At 37.9% G+C, this 20,337-nt stretch overlaps 1 protein-coding gene across 1 annotated transcript in view; it reads right to left on the reverse strand.

Annotated features, from left to right (window-relative positions):
- The window catches only part of DCDC1 (doublecortin domain containing 1), a 445,514-nt gene that overhangs the window by 402,743 nt on the left and 22,434 nt on the right, over window positions 1-20,337 (reverse strand). The window contains exons 3-5 of the mRNA XM_036860073.1: window positions 16,900-17,169; window positions 15,524-15,680; window positions 14,904-15,066 (exon numbers count right to left, since the gene is read on the reverse strand). Coding sequence (XP_036715968.1) covers window positions 14,904-15,066; window positions 15,524-15,680; window positions 16,900-17,169 — 590 coding nt within the window. The remainder of the gene's footprint in view (window positions 1-14,903; window positions 15,067-15,523; window positions 15,681-16,899; window positions 17,170-20,337) is intronic.

The following is a 20,337-nucleotide window of genomic DNA, read 5'->3' on the forward strand; positions in this document are numbered from 1 at the left end:
AGGGGCCAGGTTGTGTAGGCCAGGATGAGGGGTTTGGGGTTTACATTGGATGAGATGGGAAGCCATTGGAAGGCTCTCAGCAGAACACCTTATGCAGATCAGACTGTAACGGAGTGTAGGGAACACTGGGGGTGTCCCCTGGATTCTCTGTACCAGGCTTGTGCGCACAAACTCCAGCTGCTGTGGCTCCAGGCCATTAACGCCTCACAGCTGACCCTTCTCCTGAGACCTGCTGTCTGCTGAAAGGAACCAGCCCCCTAGCCAGGAAATGCCTGTGATGTGATGAGCTCTTCCTTCCTCCTCAGGGGGACAGTCCACAGCCAATGACTGGGGGGACACACAGCCAGTCCCCTTGCCTCAGGGAGGGGCAGCGCAGCGGTATGTTTCCCACTCCAGACTGGGGCCAGACTTCAGCCGAATACAGGGCTTGGCCGAGCTTCTGCCTCTGCCCTGTGCCGCCTCCCTCACTCCTTCACAGGTTCCACCTGACAGTGTTCCCTAAGGCCCTTGCACAGAAATCACCATCTCAGGCTCTGCGTCTAGGGAACCTGACCTCAGACAGAGTCAAAGAAGGGAGACCTAACTCTCAGCTCTGACGTCTTCACGATAACTCTGCAAAGCATCCTTCCTTTCCATTCCCAGCCAGGCCCACTGGCCCATTTCTCTCTCGACCTCATCTGAGAGATCATCTGCAAGAGGCATCCTAATTGTATTTGATCCTCCTCCATTACATCTGACATTCTATACTCCAATTACAGCTGAATTTCCCTACAACATCAATTTTGTCATTGTCCCATGAAAAAGTTCTGGGAGTTAGCTTTTGAAGTTTTCCACGAGTCAGTCAGCCAGCCAGTCTGTCTGTATGTCTGTCTGTCGGTCGGTCAAGCAGTCCACAAATACTTATTGAGCCCATCTTATGTGCCAGACCCTGTGCAAGGAATATGAAACAGACACAGTCCCTTCACTTAAACGCACGTCTAACAGAAGAGTTTACTGACAATCTGACCCTATCCAAACTTACTGGTTTTATCTTACTCTAGTTTATAGCACTACCTAAGCTGTCTGTTGATTATTCCATGAATACACCAAGTTCATCTTTAAGTCCATCCTTCACCTATTCAGACTCAAGTCCTTCTCAAGATCCAGTTTAAGACCTTCCTTCAGTGCTCCAGCCTAAAATGACCTGTCATCGTTTGAATCCTTTGAGCATTTGCAACCTGTAACACCCACCCATATATTCATTCAACAGTGTTTGAGAAATTACCACATGCCAGGCACTGTACTACCTGCTAGGGAAAGAGCGTAAACCATCTGGAATTATTATGTAAATGTTTTATAAGTGTATATCCTATTTCTGCTTCCATATTTAAACCCCTAGAAAGTAGGAATCAAGTCTGTATTTCTTATTACTTGCTCCAGGGTATATAGAAATTCACTGCACATGGTATAGTTTACTAGATGTTAACCTTTCCTGTGCATTTAAATGTTCAACTGATACAAATTTAATTTTATGTCACTTTTCATAACATACCGATTATGCAAAATAAACTTTATTGCCTATGTGTATGTACCTACCATCTTTATTTCCTAACTCTCCCCACTGTGAACTTAAATATGATTGTTCTACCAACGTGATGTTCACTAATGACCACAATGGATACAATTTTTTCAGGAAAAGAAGAAAACTTGCCAAGGAGAACTGCTTCGCAAATGAAGGTCTAGAAGGAGTGGAATAGACTGGGATGAACTCAGAGTATATTTAAGGTAAATGCTTATATTTTCCTCAAGTCTCCCTTTGGAGGTCATCTCTTCTAGGAAGTCTTTTCCAGCTTGCACACCCTGCTTTCTGCTCTTTGTGAAGACATCTACCACTGAACGGACCCCACTGCACTAGCACTTTATGCTTTCTTGGCTAAACATGCACTGCTTATCTGGGGCATGGAGTAGGTGCTCAATAAGTGCTGAATGAATTAATGAACAAGCCTGTGTTTTATTCCAATAAAACATTTCAATAAAAGGAATATATTCATAATTCTATTACCTAAAAACAGCTAAGGACACTTTACTCCACTTAAAAATTAGTCAGCCTAAATTTTTTTTTAAATCACATTTCTGAAGTTCCAAATAGTTTTTTTGAAAGAACTCTAGGTGGATCTAGAAAAACCACATAATAAATTTTCAAATAAACTTGCAAATATTCTTTACAACATAAATTATATATAGGTGTTTTTAAAGGTACTCCTATTTCCCAGATCCTTGTTGATAAACATGGAAAGACTATTGGAAATATATAAAACTTTTTATACAAGTAAAGATTTTTAAACCAACCTGCAAAGCAGCCTAACAAAACACTACTAATGATGACTAAAACATATTAATAATATACTAGATAGGCAGCAAAGCCTTAAAAGCATGGGCTCTGAAGCCATACTCCAGGGATCTGAAACTTAACTTTGCCTCTCACTAACTCTGTAACCTTGCGAAATCAGTCAATCTCATTTGTCTTAGTTTTCTTATCTGAAAAATGGGAACAATAATAGTAATTCCCTTACCTGTTTTATGGATGAAAGAAATTTCTACAGATAGAACACTTTTGTGTAAATATGAAACACAGTAAATGTTGCTGATATTATTACCCTCCTCGTGATTTTCACCAAGAAATTAGCATATAGAAAGCAGTGTGTTAAGTACTTTGTATACACTAACTGGTCTTATCCTCAACACCTTACGAAGTAGATAATATTACAATCTTCATATCACAGATGAGGAAAATGAGACCTGGAGAAATTAAGCAACTAGATCTGTATAATAAATTGATTAAGAGAATCAGAGACCAGACCCAGGCTGAATGATTCCAGAGCCTGCTTTTTTAACTGTGACACTGTACACTCCCTCAAGTGCCTAAAAAGTAATAAAAGAATTCCCATAATTTAAAATAACTGGATTTCCCATGCTTCTTACTTTCCCACTTTCCACCATTCATCCCACCTTAGCACCCATTTAAAAAGCATCTGCCTTTAGTGGCTATATTTTGTTCAACATGTCCTTATGGAAACGACTGTGACTCAGTTTACAAATCTTTGTGTCTGTTGTCAGTCAAATAAGGTTTCTCAACCTCAGCAAGTGTTGACATTTCTTTGTTCTTTGTTGCGGGGGGGGGGGGGGGGGGCGGGCTGTACTATGCGTTGCGGAATGTTTAGCAGCATCCCTGGCCTCTACCCACTAGATGCCAGTAGCACCTTCCCCCGTTGGGATAACCAAAAAATGTTTCCAGACATTGCCAAATGTTCCCCAGGAGTTGAAATTTCCCCTAGTTGAGAACCACTGCAGTAAAGGAGTTTGAGACAATCCCCTTCTGTAGAGGTGCAGGGAGCTGCGAATAAGCTACTGGCACACACCATGCTCTTTTCCGATTCCAACTTTTGATCATGACTTTTCCCCTCCCTCTTTGCTGGGCTATCTTCCTTCCTTCTCAACGCAGTGCCACCTCCTTTAATCTACTCTCTTCAGGCTTCACAGCCTCACCTTTGCGTCCCTCATTTTATTGAACTCTTCTATTTTTGTATGTGTGTCCCTGTCAGACTTCGAACATTTCAAGGGTATGAAATGTGTTTTCATCTGTGTACCTCCAGTATCTGGTATGTTGTAAACATAGTGTGCTTGCTGGATGTTTAACAAAATAATAAAATTTGATCATACATTTTCAATGTAAGCATTTGTTCCCTGCTGCAGAGCCAGCACCTGAAATAATGTTTAATCCCATAGTAAATGCTCAATAAATATTTGGAAAATATTTTTCAAACATGTCAGATCAGAGTATGACTATTATTTCATTAGGTGGATATTAGGTAATATTTCCATTAGGTAGATACTGACTTATATTTTCTCTGTATATTGGAAAAAAATTACATTTTTATACTCATGATTAATTAGCATTTTCATTACCATGTCCCTCCTTGAATTTACTCAGAAACCAGAATATGTATCATGGAGGAGAGCTCAAAGTAAGAAGAAGCAAAAAAGTCATAGGCTTAGTGCATTACTTTGCACGGGTTCAGAACTGTAAAACCAATGAAACTTTAAAAATGATTGATTCTAACCACCCATTTCATTTACTCAGTTAGTCATTCAACGTACATTCACTGAGTGCCTACCAAACGTTCCCTGCTAGAGACGCTGCACAGGGAGGACCTCAGAGTTCTTGGTCTTTTGGGAGAACAAGAAAGGAAAACAACACACAGTATGACAGGTGCTTAGTCAGAGATGTCACAGGGTATTGAGGGAGCCTGGAGTAGGGGCACCTGCCACAGCCTGTGGTGGCCAAGAAAGTCTCCCCAGGGGAAGGATGTGAGGTAGGACTTGAAGGATACATGGAGTTGGCAAAAGAGGGAAAGCATCCTCCAGGGAGAGGAAACAATGGAGGTGAAGACCCAGAGTTATGCAACAAGATGATGGACTGTTGGGAGGAAACTGAACACAGAGAGGCCAGAGATGGGAGCAAGGAAGGCGGGACATAGCCTACACAGATCAGAGCCTCTGCACAACTCTAAGAAGTCCCACATTCCCCAAAGCAAGCCATTCTAATCTTCTGGGCAGGAGGGACTACTGGAAAAATCTTCCTTACATTAAGGCAAAATCCATTTCCCTCTGGAACAAAGCTATTGGGGTAAGCGAGGACGAGTACAGATCTAGAACAGCATGTCTCAAAGTGTGCACCACGGGCCTTCTATATGAGAACCAACTGGAGGACCAGGGAACCCTCACATTTAGCAACACGAGGTGAATCACAGCTCTAGGGACATATGCCTTCATATGAAGAAAGGTGATGAGGGCTGACAGCCAGGGTAAGCATTATTACATCCAGAGGCAAGAAGAAAAACAGGATCTGACCCTTTTACACCAGCTTGGAGCACCTGAGGATGCTCAACAAAGACCTGAGTGGGTTTTAGCCCTGGTGAGAAAGAGGGTTAAGCAAGGCTGGGAGTGGGTGGCATAAGGAGTAATCAAGCGGTGAGGGGACTGTTGGGCATGGGGGAGAGGAATCCAGTCTGAGTATTAAAGCAAGAAATGTATTGCCATCTAAACCCACTTTGAACTTCTCAGGAAACATACTAGCCATAGCTAACAAATGCTTTCTACACCTCTGTCTTTTGTTAACTTTCTCATCTCAAAACTCTGACATCCCTCCCAGGGCTGAGGCTACCTGGTACCTTTGTAAGAATTAGAAAACAGCCTCGGGCCTCCCTGGTGGTGCAGTGGTTGAGAATCCGCCTGCCAATGCAGGGGACACAGGTTTGAGCCCTGGTCCGGGAAGATCCCACATGCCGCGGAGCAACTAAGACCGTGCACCACAACTACTGAGCCTGTGCTCTAGAGCCCGCGAGCCACAACTACTGAGCCCACGCGCTGCAACTACTGAAGCCCGCGTGCCTAGAGCCCGTGCTCCACAACAAGAGAAGCCACTACAATGAGAAGCCCACACACCGCAATGAAGAGTAGCCCCCGCTCACTGCAACTAGAGAAAGCCCCGCGCGCAGCAACAAAGACCCAACACAGCCAAAAATAAATAAATAAAATAAATAAATTTATAAAAAAAAAAAAAAAAAGAAAACAGCCTCTCCACCCCCACCCAGCTCCACAGTCCTTCAGCTGTGCACGACAGGGAGCAGTGGCCCGAAACCTTCCCAAAGGTCACCCCGTCTCCTCTTTCTTACTGCCTTACTTTCAATAATAGTTAATAAGCACCTATTGTATGCAAGGTACTATGAGAAATACAAAGGGAAGTGTTAAATGAAGAAAGCCTCCCCCCACTTCCCAACCACCAAAAGAAAAAAAGATTGAGGGTAGAGAATGGGTAAAAAAGGGCATCCCTGAGAGGATGTGGGAAGACTGAAAATCACAGATCTATAGGTTCCTGGGAGAATAATTTATCCCAGCACTCCACTTCGGACCATTGTCTCATCTCAGACAAGCATTAGCATAACCATTAGCCTCTCTGCCATGTAATTATTCTTGGGCTGGCTTACTCTGGCCCCCTGCCAAACAGGAACATTCACAAATCTACATATGAATTTGGGATAGGGGATTTTTAATATACTCCTTCTAAATGTCCACTCACTGTTTGTGGCCAGGCAGGCTGCTCTAATGAGGTCTTTACCCTCCCCTCCCACCACGGATGGTTCATCATGGTACCTATTTGGTCCTTCATTCAGTCACTGAACAACATTTACTGAGCAACTATTAAGTGCCAGGCCCTGTGCCAAAAAATGATGGTGAACAAGGCAGCCATGGTTTATGCCCTAAGGAACTTGGTTTAGAGGGGAAAACAGATGTTTATTTCACCAGTCATTATAAATCTGATGATCACAAAAGGGTACATTGAGAATGAGCTTATCCTTTCTAGTGGGAGCTTCCGCAGAAAGTAGGACCAAATACAATGCCAATCCATCCAAGAAGCTCAAAAGCAGGAGCCTTGGAGTTCCCCTTTGGAGAGTTCTTCAATCTCCCCCTTGTTGACAGTTCTCTCAGCAAATTCTCTGTCCCTACACACACAACTGTCAAAGACGGGGTCCTAGTCTCACTTTATCATCTCATGCCCTCCTTTAAATTTGCTAGCCACACCTAGTGGGTTCCAAAGCATCATGACCAGACCCGTCCCAGTGTTTCTCTCTAGAAAGTTAAGAGCCCACTGGGTGAGGATAGGGGTGAGGCCTGCACTCTAGTGAAGTTCTAGTGAAGGTCTGTCATAACCTTGGGAAAAACTTCCCCAAAGGGCTACATCCCAGTCAAGTCCCCCTGACTGTTCATGTTCATACACTTACTCTCTTGCAACACTCAGAGAATATTATGCCCCAACCATAGGATATATTTTATTTTGAAGAACCCACATCCTATTTTATTTTCTTGGCTTTGTTTATAACCAAATCATGAAAAAAATAAAGCATGTTCTAGCATTAGAAGGTCTATCTACAATATCACCACATTTTCTCAGTCTACTTCAAAAAAAGTCAATGCCTGCCAAGAAATTAAATAAATCTGGGTGCTCCCCACATTGTAATTTTCCATTTTGCATGTGCCAGGCAAAAAGAATACTGCCTTACTCTGTCACCAGAATAAAAGGAGCAAACTTGCAACTTCAAATCCATGAGCTTATTAAAAATCTTATTTTTAAAAATTCATTCTCTTGTAGTTGGGCAATAAACTTGAAAATATATTAATGCTCTGACTGTCAAGTAAGTATAGATAATGACATTAAATATGAACAAGCACATCATTTCATGGGCGCAGGACGAGTTTATAAAACATAAATGCTCTGACAGTAAGAAAACATACTGCTATATTCAATTATATCATCTGCTCAAAATACAATTGCTTCTATGTTTGGTAAATAGACTAAATCCAGGTCACATTCCTGTGTTCAACTGAGTTTCTAGTCACTCCCTTTTCTCTAAATACTTGCGTTCTTTGTTTCTACATGTTCTTAAGTGTCATGGTTTATTGCTATAGGCATGATGGCTATACTTAACTAATAATGACAGTGGTTGTCATTAGATTTTAACTCAGTAACACTAGTCTGACATATCATTTGAAGTATGTCTTCAATTTAAATTTGATTAAAATTACAAACATCCCATCTATTGTGCCAATCAAAATGTTGTCACCCTTTCCCTGAACTTTTCTATGAACTTTCTTGAAATAAGTTATGGCAGCTTAAAGTTAAGGCTAGCCTTGGGTCATACACATATTTTAAAATACCACTCTTGGAATTGAGCAGAGCAAGGCCAATTGGGGCTCCTTTTCTAAAAGGACTTGATTTTGACTTACACCCCAGAAAAATTCTCAAGGCAAGAAGTACAATATAGTGAGACTTCCAAGGCTTTAACTCAGATTCCCATATCATGCTGTAACACAAGTGCTCAGCAGGGATTTTAATTTGGTTGTATGTATTTTAAGATCTTGGACCTAGCAAATACCTTTGGTAGTAAAACCAGGTACTTTCCTGTATGCAAAACTGATGGAAACGTGTTGAGCAAGAGATGGAGCAAAAGAAGGAAAATAGATAAAGAGCACGTGCAAATACAATGTTTTAGACACATATACAGCAGGCTTCTTACACACATCGTCTTATTTACTCCTCATAGTTACACTATTGGGCTCAATTTACGGATGAGGAAACTGAGGCTTAGAGAGGTTAAGTGACTTGCCCAGGTTCATAGAGTAGTTTGCTTCCCTGGCAGTGATAAAAAAGTAGAGACAAATTATTGTGTTGTTGTTGCTGTTTTCCTGAACCCAGGCAGCCATTCTGGGAAGGTAACAGAGGACACAAGGTTCTGGTTAATAGCCTTGGGATTTTTTTTTTTTTTTTTTTAGTGTTTTTCTATGTATGGGAAGATGCAAGAGCCTGGGCTCATTGAAAATATTCCTTTGATATGCATCTTTTAAAAAAAAAGTAAATAAATTTATTTATTTATTTATTTATTTATGGCTGTGTTGGGTCTTCGTTGCTGCATGCGGGCTTTATCCAGTTGCAGCAAGCGGGGGCTACTCTTCATTGCCATGCGTGGGCTCCTCATTACCGTGGTTTCTCTTGTTGCGGAGCATGGGCTCTAGGTGCGCGGGCCTCAGTAGTTGTGGCACACGGGCTCAGTAGTTGTGGCTCGCGGGCTCTAGAGCACAGGCTCAGTAGTTGTGGAGCATGGGCTTAGTTGCTCCGCGGCATGTGGGATCTTCCCGGACCAGGGCTCAAACCTGTGTCCCCTGCATTGGCAGGCAGATTCTTAACCACTGCGCCACCAGGGAAGCCCTGCCTTCGGATATTAACAGCATTTGGAACTTTAGTTATGTTTATGAAATGCTATTCTCTGTGTCCTATTTAGACGACGGATTTATAAACATTTAGTTTTCAAATAATTTATCTTTTTTTTTAGAAAAATAAGATACTATCCAATAATCCTTTTAGATATTATTACCTCTATTATACAGGTAAGGATAATGACGTGCAGACCAATCTGCCCAAGGTCATATAACAGGGACTAGAATCTTGCAATACCATCTGACTTCAAGTCGAGTGTTCTTCCCACTAAATCATAATGCATTTCTCATGTCTCTCCTAACAGCTGTCTGAAAGCTTCAAAAATGAATGGTTTGGCAGGCAAAACCCTGAAAGAGTACATATAGACTATATAAAAGAATTCTCAGGTAAAGTAGCAAGCAGGGTAGGTAGACAACTGCCTAAGAGATTTCATTTAAAAAGGTTACTGCAAACGCCTGGTTCAGTTTTTAAATTCCCTCCTTTTGTTTCCATGACATCATTTGTTCTTGTGATACCACCCTTTTTATTGCCTTTGTAACACTTAACACTGTCAATAAATAACTTATTTAGTTCTCTATATGTTCATGTCTATTGCTTCTTCCACCTTATTAGAACCAGAGTTCCATGAGATCTCTGTCTTGTTCACACCATATACTGGCATACTGTAGGGACTCAATAAACACTTCTTGAGGAAATGACTGAATGAACGAATGGTCTCTCTTTAACTATTCCTCTGTCTCCTTAGACGGAACCATATTCTTTTTTTTATTGCCTTCCACACACTCTCACAGCTCTAGTCAGGGAGGTATTCTCTCTGTCCACTTTTACCCATGTAGCAAACAACTCAAGGTGATAAAGACAGCATTTATAACCCTTCTGAGTTAATATCCTAGTGAGAATTAAAATTTATCAGACTTCTTTGCAGCTATGACAGAAAGACCATATCCAAAACCCTTAAGGTCAGATGTGATTCCATAAGTAGAAATTTTTGAATTTCAAAAATGTTAATATGTTACATATATCAAATATTATGTAATGTGCCCAGCAAGGTCTAGGAGAGCAACCCATAATCAAACACATTAATTATTTTTTATCAAAACAATCAATTGGTTATACCAAATAAGGTCCTGCTATTAAATGAGTTATGAAAAAATTGTTTGGTCATCTGCAATTTTGGATTTCAGAATTGCATATTAGAGACTGTGGACTTGTAGCACTAACTCAGGGGTTGTAAGGAGAAAGTATAATACACTTTAAGCACATGCTGAGTGCATGGCATGCAGAAAGTATTCAAATTATCGGGACAGTTATAGGTTTGCAGGCATCTTCATTAAACAAGTGTAGCCTCTGTGTGCATATATACAATATATACAATGCAACAATTCATGAATATGTCAAGAATTTAGATGTTTCTCAATGATTTGTTATTTTGACAGTATGAGATGCTGCCATATGCATGCTCTAAATTTTCCTACTGGCTAAGGATTCTTTTCGGTGGTGGTGGTGGGGGGGTCCATTTCTTGCAATGTCTTCAGACCCACATCTGTTTATATAGTAAGGATACTGTACACATTTATAGGTTTAAAACTTTTGAAATAGGGAAATATATAAAATATATGCCTATAGTTTTACCCTCACTTGTAGAAATAGATAAAAGAATCATGTGCTCTCTCAGAAGTGGGTTTTTTTTTCTTTTTTTCTCTGCATAATATCACTTTCCTGCTTTTGGTGTATGCAGCTAAGTGCGAGATGAGGTGGACTGACAATCTCACCTAATACATATACTATGCAAACAAAATGATAATAGAGAATTTGGGAACACCCACTCTAACTCCTGCTGCAGCTGCCCAAGTTAAGTAGTGGTCACCCTATGGGCGAGCATCACAAAGCCCAGTATTAGCTTTAGCAGGACTAATGCAGCCATCAGTGCAGACAGCACTGTAGCACTGTCTTGAGATCCAGCAGCAAGAATAGCAGTGTGATGTGGGTAGTGGGTCACTTCTTGAAACTTGTGCGTTTAACACAACCATTTAAAAATCGACAAATTCAGGAGACATATAATGGAACAGAATATAATGCATGAATCCAGGTTCATTAAACTCATGCATTTTTTTGAAAAACAAAATATGACAGAACATTTCATTACTGATGCAGATATGAGAAAAAGTGTTATGCTGCTATTTAGAATGTGTCTTGTATGCCGTGGAATTGAAATATTTCCAAATCATCAATAATTAAAATGATGAGAATCCATCATTTCACTGACATTTACTTCTACATGAAAAGGTGGCCTATTTTAAATGTGCTCACACATATTCTTGTCAATCACTAGCTGTCACAGCAAATTATTTCATTTTGTACATCACATGGCAGTTAGCAGAAATCTCTAGGTTTAAATTTAGATCTTAGGTGTAGTATCAAGAACTCTTTTCATGGATTTTTTTTTTCTGTGACTACATCTTCAAAATACAGTATGTAAAAGATGTAAAATCCTATTTGTAATACTCAGTTTCACTTCTGGTTAACAAAACTCAGGACTGAAATGAATCACTATAAATGATAACACTGAAAGCCAAATAGTAAAGTAGGATATACAGGAAAGAATGAAAATACAAAACTAAAATAAATAAATAAATAAATAAAAATAAACAATCAGAACTCCATACAATGAAACTTGGACCTAATGAATTAGGCCCAAACAGATTTTTTCCCTCATCTTTTTTAAAACATTTAAGCTACTGCAGAGCATGAACCATTTCTTATGCTAAGTTTGCATTGCCTACAGCTCCTAGCAGTTATAAAGGAGCTGAACTCTTATAAACCCCATGAATCTGATGCAAGAATTTTTACTGTGCCACTATTAAGCAGAAGATCCAGGAAACTGTGAATAAAACCTAAACTGTATGCCCATGAATCTGAAAACTTTAAAAATGCCTTTTCAAACAACTCATTAACTACATCTTCACAGTTCTAGAGGAATCATTAATAAATTTCAGAATCTTCAAATGGCAGAATTACAAAACTTAATAAGACAGTTGATCTTCATCAAATGTCTTCATAAAAATTCTTTCTGTTCTTCCCACACACAATTAATCTTTCTGTTTAGGTGTTCAACTTCAAATATAAGAATTATTCTAATATTGCATTTCAACAGGGAATGCTTCATGTCAGTCTTGACCTTGGCTTGACCTCTATATGAAAGCTCTGTGTTTGGAGGTATGTGATGAATAGCTCTCCAGCTTTCTATTAAATCCAGTGTCACTGGTTGTCAACAGTGATGCTCAAAAGGGGTGGTAAAATATTTCAAAAATCAGAGATGTTCTGCAGGTCTCTTTCTACCTTAGTAAATCTGGAAATAGTTCTAAGGCAATTTTCACTATCTACACTATTTTTCTAAAGAATAAGAAAATAATGAAGTATGGAAATATAACTGCCAAAATATACATAGATTTATTTGGCTTTCCTGTGCCAGAAATAAAGTAAATTTTCCTTTGGAGGGCCCAAAGCATTCGGTTTAAAAAATTTTTTTTAATTTAAAATCAGAGATGAAGGGATAATGACAAAAAAAGGAATCAGACTATGAGTCCCTTTTTTCATCTGTCTCTGATCTGGCCTCGTACCTGGCACATAGTAGACTCTCAATGAATGTTTGTTGAATGAATGAAAATCAGTATATTAAAATAATGACCAGTTACTGACTCTAATGCTTGTTGGTTAGTTGTACATAAAATATTCATGCTCATTTGGAAAGATACAACAGTAACACCAAATTCTGCCAGGTGTTTTCCCCCTATTTACCTTAAGAAAATAGAATTTGCCAACTTCTGAGAATGCCTCCTTACTCTAAATTTATCTACCATTTTCAAAGCTACTCATGCATGTTTTATTTTTATGGTAAACTCATGACAACAAGTTGGCAAATTATCGATTATCTATGAAACTCATGCAAGAAAGGTAATTTTAACCTGATTTGAAAAAGTATATGTGAATGTGTAGGTGGTATACATATATGAAATCTCCCCACACCCCTCTCAAATTATATACATATATATGATAAATTACATATATGAAATAAATTATTATTTAATATATATAGTAAATTATTGGTGTTTATATTCTTGTTCTGAAAGAAACCAAGTATCAGTTTTTAGGCTTATAGGCTTATCTATGAGCTTAACTTAGACAAGTGGCTTTTTCCCCATTATACTTAAGTCTTTTTAATGGACATGTGATATGCTAGTCTGTGTCCAAGCTCACCTACAATTTCTTTTCTCAAAAGACGAGGCACATCTGCCACCTGCTCTACTCCGTGTCCCAGCAACAACTGTCGAGCAGCATAAAGATTGATTATCAGTCAAAAACCATTGCACAACACCAGATTTTGGTGGGTTAAGCTTGCTGATCCAGCAAGAGATGGTGTGAAATTTTCAGGAGTGTGTGCCAACATTTTGGTGCTAAAAGAACAGCAGTGCATGTCACAGTGAAACACAGCCAAAGATATGCAGACAAAGCAGAGAAGTTTTTTGTTCTAGACTTGGCTTTAAAAGGATAAAAGAGAAAACAAAAAGTAGGAGGAAATTAGTTTGTACATTTAAAAATCATCCACCAAGCTTAGTCATGTGTGTAACCTTGTTATTTTAGGCATACATGTCCAGATCTTCTAAGAAGCTTAGCTATAAATAATTTTTATATATCTCTTGCAAAATACCATAATCATAAGAACGGCAAGTACTTCTGATTAATAAAAATAAATGAGGATCTTAAGGAAGCATTTATTACATATATATCTGAATATAAAAAAGTCACAGAAACATTTACCCACAAAGACTCATGCTTTTATACAAGCAGATGATTCAGTGAATACAAAATAAAGGCAGCCATATTTTAAAGTTAAAGCAAAATTTGAAAACTATATGGGTCTACACTACTGCATAGGTAATTTTCACTGAGTATTGTAGCAACAAGTTTCTTTACAAGGACCAAATTACCTTGAACTTTCTAATGAATTCAAGAAGTTATTTCCTAATGATCAAGTATTCTTAAAGAGATAGAAATCCTAGTATCATTTTATACAATAACATTAATAGAAGAAGAATTTTCATCACTTCATCTGTAATGAACTTCAGAATTACTTTTCTTCTACTTATGCAATTACTGCCTAGACTTGCCTTTGGTTCACTGGCTTTACAGCAGTTGCAGGAAAAAAAAAATACTTCTAATAAGGTATAAAAAGCAGAGGGGAATACAGCAGTTAGATACACTGAATTTGTATGGCAAAGTTCTTATGTCATTTAAATGTGATTACCATATACAGCACTTGATAACAGACCCTGGGTATGACATGCTTAGAAGAATATTCTTAGGCAGTGGTACTTTTATTTCTCTCTTAAAACAGATTCTTTCCCACTGAAAAAAAATTGTTTTTTTTAATTTTAGAAAATCTCCACATTTCTGAAATGTTAGAAACAATGGACTTTTAAAAAAGACCTTACCTACAAGTGTGTCTAAAATATACATAATCATATTTTGTAAATGTAAAAAAAATATATATATATACATTTCAAGGTTAAAAGTCAAGCTGTAGCATTTATCTTAGGAAAAATTTTATTTGGAAAATCACATGTATATAAGAATTATATGTTCATTACTGGCCACATTTTCAAAATTATGTTAATGCCATCTGAAAAAAGACCAAGAGTGTAAATGAATAAATGATACTTGAAACTTTGAACTATTTTCTGAGAGAATAAGTCTAATGAATTATGTCTGTTGAGTGTCACAGAAACTAAACAGTAAATTCAATAATCTCTGATTTAATTTATTATATTTTCACCATTTAACCTCCTGCAGGCTCCCTAATGTCTATTCAGATCTATATTAAATTAAGCACCAATGCTAATGAAGGGCAATAAACGTGGCTGTCAGTGGATTTTTCTTTCATTAAGCACATTATCCTCTTACTGAGCTGTAAATGCGTAAACATTAGTTTTGTTAAACCATGCAAAAAAGACAGAATGAAAATCATTTTTTAATTGCACCCCTTAAGCAATTTACTGTGGGGGGGGGGTAGGGTGTTTTTTTTTGTTTTTACCTTTAATTTTTTTGAATGGATCTAAAAAGGGCTCTCCCGTTGAAACATAAACATCGGCTTCACAGGGTATGTCTTCGGGTTCGAGGGCTTCAGTGCCGTCTGCCAAGAATACTCGTCGTGCAGCCATGTTCAGATTCAGCTTTTCCGTGCACTCCTCCAGCAACTAACAGAAAGCAAGAGGTAAGAGAAAGGGATTGACAACAAAGAAACACATTTCCGCTAAACAAAAGACGCAATGATCAAATAGAAACCCACTGAGCCACTTGCCAAGTTAAGTAACTCAATAACTCCGCCAATATGGTTATTTTGTATCAGTTGAAAATATACAAATAGGTTAATCACAACACTGAGAATATTTGATTCTCAAATTCTAGTCCTTGAACATTCCATCATTTTAACAATGTTATAGAGATATAAAGCCATTGTATCTGTTTAATTAAATATACTACTTATATATTGATAAAAAAAGGAATGAAATGCCTGTGAGGTCTATGTATATACATATAAGCAATTTACAGATACAGACAATTTTAAACAATAAATGTCGTCTTTCTCACTTTTCACAGATAAAGAGAATAAGGGAAGAAATAAAGCACTGAAAACTTTTGGACACCAGTTACCAAGGTGATGGTTGGTACAGTAACTTTGGCAAAAACTGTTCTAGATCCATTTTTGTAAGCTGTTACTCTAATCACTCTGGGTTGAAGTTTGTATCTTTGAGACAATCTATGCCAATCCTGGTCCAACTTAAATTTTAAAGAAGAGAACTCTGCAACTCTGAAGAAAAAAACACACAACAATTTGTGCACGTTAATTAGTAAAAATATTTAAGTAAATATTATCCTTGGTATTTTCTACAGGTATAAGCACTAACGATTGTTCCTAAATATTCCTCAAAAAAAAAAAAAAACCTTTTTATAGGATAAGATTGTCCATATATACTTAAATATTTTAAAAAATTTAATACATGATAAGTTTTCCAAAACTGTTCATGTAAAACACATATCTCAGAATAAACCATTTAAATCATTTTACTATAAAACATCACAACACTCGTTTAAAAAAATTATACATATATATATGCTATATTCTAACAGAAAGCAAAAAAATAGTAATATGGTCTTAACATCATGAAATAGTAAATGGCTAAGATTTTCCCTTAAGTTTTCTTGTTTATCAAAGTTCTTCGATTTTTTTTTAAAGATTTGGAATTCAAATACATCATACTAAACTTTTCATTCTGAAGTCAATTTTATTGCTTTCAATTCAAATTGCTTGGGGGCAGTAAGAGAAGATTTCTAAGTTTTGTTTTCAGTCAAAACCAGTTTCAATCCGTATTATTTTTCTCAGCAAAAGTACATGTAAATGACTAACATGTCATACTTTTTACTTAAGAGTTCTCTAGCTAACCCTGGTAACTCCTAATGCCACAGCAGCAAAGTAAACATTTTAAAGTAAAAATGTGAGATAAATTAAAACCACGATATATCCACCTATTTGAACATATGAAAATAATGTGAATATCAGTTTCTTAGTTTAATTTTTATCAACATTTTCTTCTATCCATAAACTCTTTAACAGTTTATGATAACAATCTTGATGTGAAAACATACACAAAATGGTTTTATAAGTTCATTTCAATTTTATTTTATTTCAAATACTGGTTAAATATCAAAAGTATGCATTTCTACTTTTACACAAATATCTGGTAAACCAAGGTATTTCATGGTCTTAGCCTGATTCTGCTTCAAATATTCCTTTCAGAGTTTCATATTATCCAGGTTCAAGTGTATCTCATGTTTTTCCCAAGTGTAATTAGCAACATTCTACTCAGGTGCTTTCAAAGAAAAAAGTAAACAAAACAAAAGCAGAAACAAAACCCTAGAGATGTGCTACATTTTAATGTTTGAAATAGTCAACTGAGTCATTATAAATTCTGCTCAAAGGAAAAAGCTTCAACAGTCAGTTAAAAAGAACAGAGAACAGCTTTGATTACCTCAATTGACCCACTGGAGCACTGACAGGTCTGTTTCTCTTGGATGCTGATATAAAAAAAGAATTGTTTTTACTGTTTGATTTGCAGCTATCTGGGTCTGATATTTCATCATGGCTATGATCTGATGCTGTTTGATGTGTGGAGCAATCTTGAAGACCTGACCCTTCTGATGCTGCCGCTGAATGTAAAAGTCTGTTGGGGCCAAACTGAGGCTGCAAATAATCTTCAGTAGGTTTAATAACTGCTTTTGCCTGGGATGACATAAACTCTCTGAAAGAAACAATGCAGGGAAGAATACAGTGAATTGATGTGTAATCACTTATTAACAGCTACCACATAATAACTAGTTGTGTGCTATGTGCTAGACAAAACGTTACACACTTAGACAGTATTTTGCTTAAGCCTTACAGTATCCCTGGGAGGTGGGTACTATTTTTATCCCCATTTTACAGATTTAAAAAGTTGTGGCTCAGAGAGGCTAATTAACTTGCCCGTGCTCACATAATCAGTAGTTGACTTGGTGGGAAACTGAACGCAAGATGTCCTAAAATAAAACCCACATTCATAACCATTAAATTTAATCACTTAATGAAACTAAAGAAGAAAAATTGTGTAATGCTTGAAGTAATGTTAAGTAACATTTTAAAATTCTTACATTGATTTATTAAACACTAGCACTCTGTTAAGTATTAGTAAATATAAAAATTAAAGAGATGTGGCTCCTACCCTCAAGAAACTTGCAAACTATCCCCTAATAAAGAGAGAATGTATGTTAAATAAACTGCTTAGAACGCTGGGTGTATATTAACCTTAAGTGCAAAAAGAATTCCTTGAAGGCAAGCTTTTGTGCATTGGAATAAAGTGGGTAAAGTCTACAGCAGACCTGGGATTAGGTGATAACTCATCCTGGTTTGCTCAGGACTGTCCTGCCTTTGGCACTAAAAGCCACACATCTCAAAAATTCCCTTAGTCTCAGACAAATTGGGACAGTTGATTACCCTACCTGGTATTTACGCTGAAAGAGTAGTATTTAGATGAACTAAATACTTGAACAGGGGGCCACATGACCTGGGATGATATGTAAATCTATGCAAATACCAAGTCAGAAAGATGGAAAATGTAGAAGTGCTGGCATGATAAAATGAAACAAGCTTAAACACATTTGAGAATATTGAGCTGTTGGGTAGAGGATCAGCCATAGAGGATAGTTAGTTTCCATGTATTACTGTAATTGGGGCTATTTTTATACCAATCATACCTGCCTCTTTCCAATTTGCTAGTTCCTCAATAGTCCTTATAAGTAATATAATGTAACCTCCCCATCCACACAATTACAAAATAACACATGCTTAGTGTGGAAAGCTTGGCACGAACAACCCCTACTCCAAATTTTTCTCATCCACAAATTTCATTATAATCACAATTATTTCATCTGGCCTTTCTTTATGTCCACAAGGGTGTACAATGGTTTATTATTTCCTCTGAGAGAATGGAAGGTAGTTATGTGCCACAGGGTAAATGGTTGCATGTGGATGAGAGTTGACACAGCGGGTCAATGGAGCTCAAACACTGGGATCCAAGCAGTTGTATTTTGTTGTTGTTGTCATCATATGTTTCTATCCCCGTCTGCCCTGGACTGTGCATAGCACTGAGGAGAGAAATGGCCTTCCCTACATTCTGAGGATCCACCCAGGTTTATAACTGTGGCAAACAGCATCTTGAATGGATCATTGGACTTTAGCTCTGGCTGAGGTGGGACCTCCCTGCAAACTACCTGAGGTACTCAGATATTGATGGCAGTGGGGAGTGGTGGCATGTGGCAGCAGTCATGTCACAGTGGTGGTGTTTCTGCAGCAACAGCAACAGAGCTGCAAATGGTCACCAAGCTCTTCAACCTGGGGGAAGAGCAGTAAAGCCAGGAGGAAAGACCTGCAAATCTCATAACCAGCTCCCAGTGCCCATACACAGTTACTTGGAAAGCAAATTCTCAGGTAAAGAAAGAAAAGGAATTCTCTACTAAATGTAGAATGAGGTGTCTTTCTTTTTTAATGAATGCATTTTGTTTACTGTCAAATATTTTTACAAATATACTAATGATTTTATGTAATAATCCATTATTCTACCACCACAATGCAAAAAGGTTATTAATTTTTCCATATTCCAAAGCTTCAACCACATCATACCTTTATTTTAATACTTTGCCTTTTTTACTTAACACTGTTTTACAACCATTTTTCAGATTGCTATATAGTCTTTACAGATTTTACTGGAATGTAATATTTTTGTCAAGCATATTTTGCTTTTTTTCCAACTGAGTCGTTTAAGGGTTATCTATTATTTTTGTCTGCTGGCATATCTTTCCCCTGTATTATGGTAACAGCACTTGCATCCTTTTGAGAAACTATCCATCCCTACCCCTCCCAACTCCACATGATTCTGGTAGGGTTAGGAAAATAAATTATATGAGATTTACCTGGTAAATGGTAAAAAGAATTAAACTATATGGTTCTATCATATATGTATTTATTACTTACTTTTCTCTAGTAATTTATATGTAAAAGGGGAGAAAGGGTAGTTTTTCATGTTAAAAAGTCACTACTGTTTCACCATCTTTAGTCTTGAGCTTTTTTTTTTTTTTTTGGGTGGTGTTTGGTCTTCGTTGCTGCGCGTGGGCTTTTTCTAGTTGGGCCGAGCAGAGACTACTCTTCGTTGCAGTGCGCGGGCTTCTCATCGTGGTGGCTTCTCTTGTTCCAGAGCACAGGTTCTAGGAGTGCAGTAGTTGTGGCTCGCGGGCTCTAGAACGCAGGTTCAATAGTTGTGGTGCACAGGCTTAGTTGCTCCGTGGCATGTGGGATTTCCCCAGACCGGGGATCGAACCCGTGTCCCCTGCATTGGCAGGCACATTCTTAACCACTGCACCACCAGGGAAGTCCCTAGTCTTCAGCTTTGACTTATTTTATCAACACTGAAGACAGGTGTGCACTAGTTCTTACACACTATGGAACTGTTCTTTCTTATAACAACTGATGTGTTTCCTAGTCACTGTGTGCGTGAGAGGATGATCACAGAACTTGGCAAAGCTAACTTGTCCCACATGGGAATTAAATTCACACACACGGTTTGTTAAATTAATGCTGGAAATGAGGGTGTTAGGATCATTCAGTTTGCAAGGAATAAACAGGCATTTGGGTTTCAAGTGATAGAGCTTATAACAGGATACACAGAAAGTTAAGAAGGGAGATAAAACCACTCTAGTAGAGCACAAAGAGAATTAGAAGACCATTTATTGCTCTCCAGGATATACTAGTGACTTAAGAACAACTCTAGACCGTTTTTTGACTTAATAACCTCATCTCTCCTTCTGTGTCTATCTGCTTCCTCTTTGTACATCTTATTGCCTAACCTATCTCTGTTCTCCTCCTCTTTCCTCATGGCTTC

This window comes from Balaenoptera musculus, chromosome 8 (genome assembly GCF_009873245.2).
Source record: "Balaenoptera musculus isolate JJ_BM4_2016_0621 chromosome 8, mBalMus1.pri.v3, whole genome shotgun sequence".
Classification (NCBI taxonomy): Eukaryota; Metazoa; Chordata; class Mammalia; order Artiodactyla; family Balaenopteridae; genus Balaenoptera; species Balaenoptera musculus.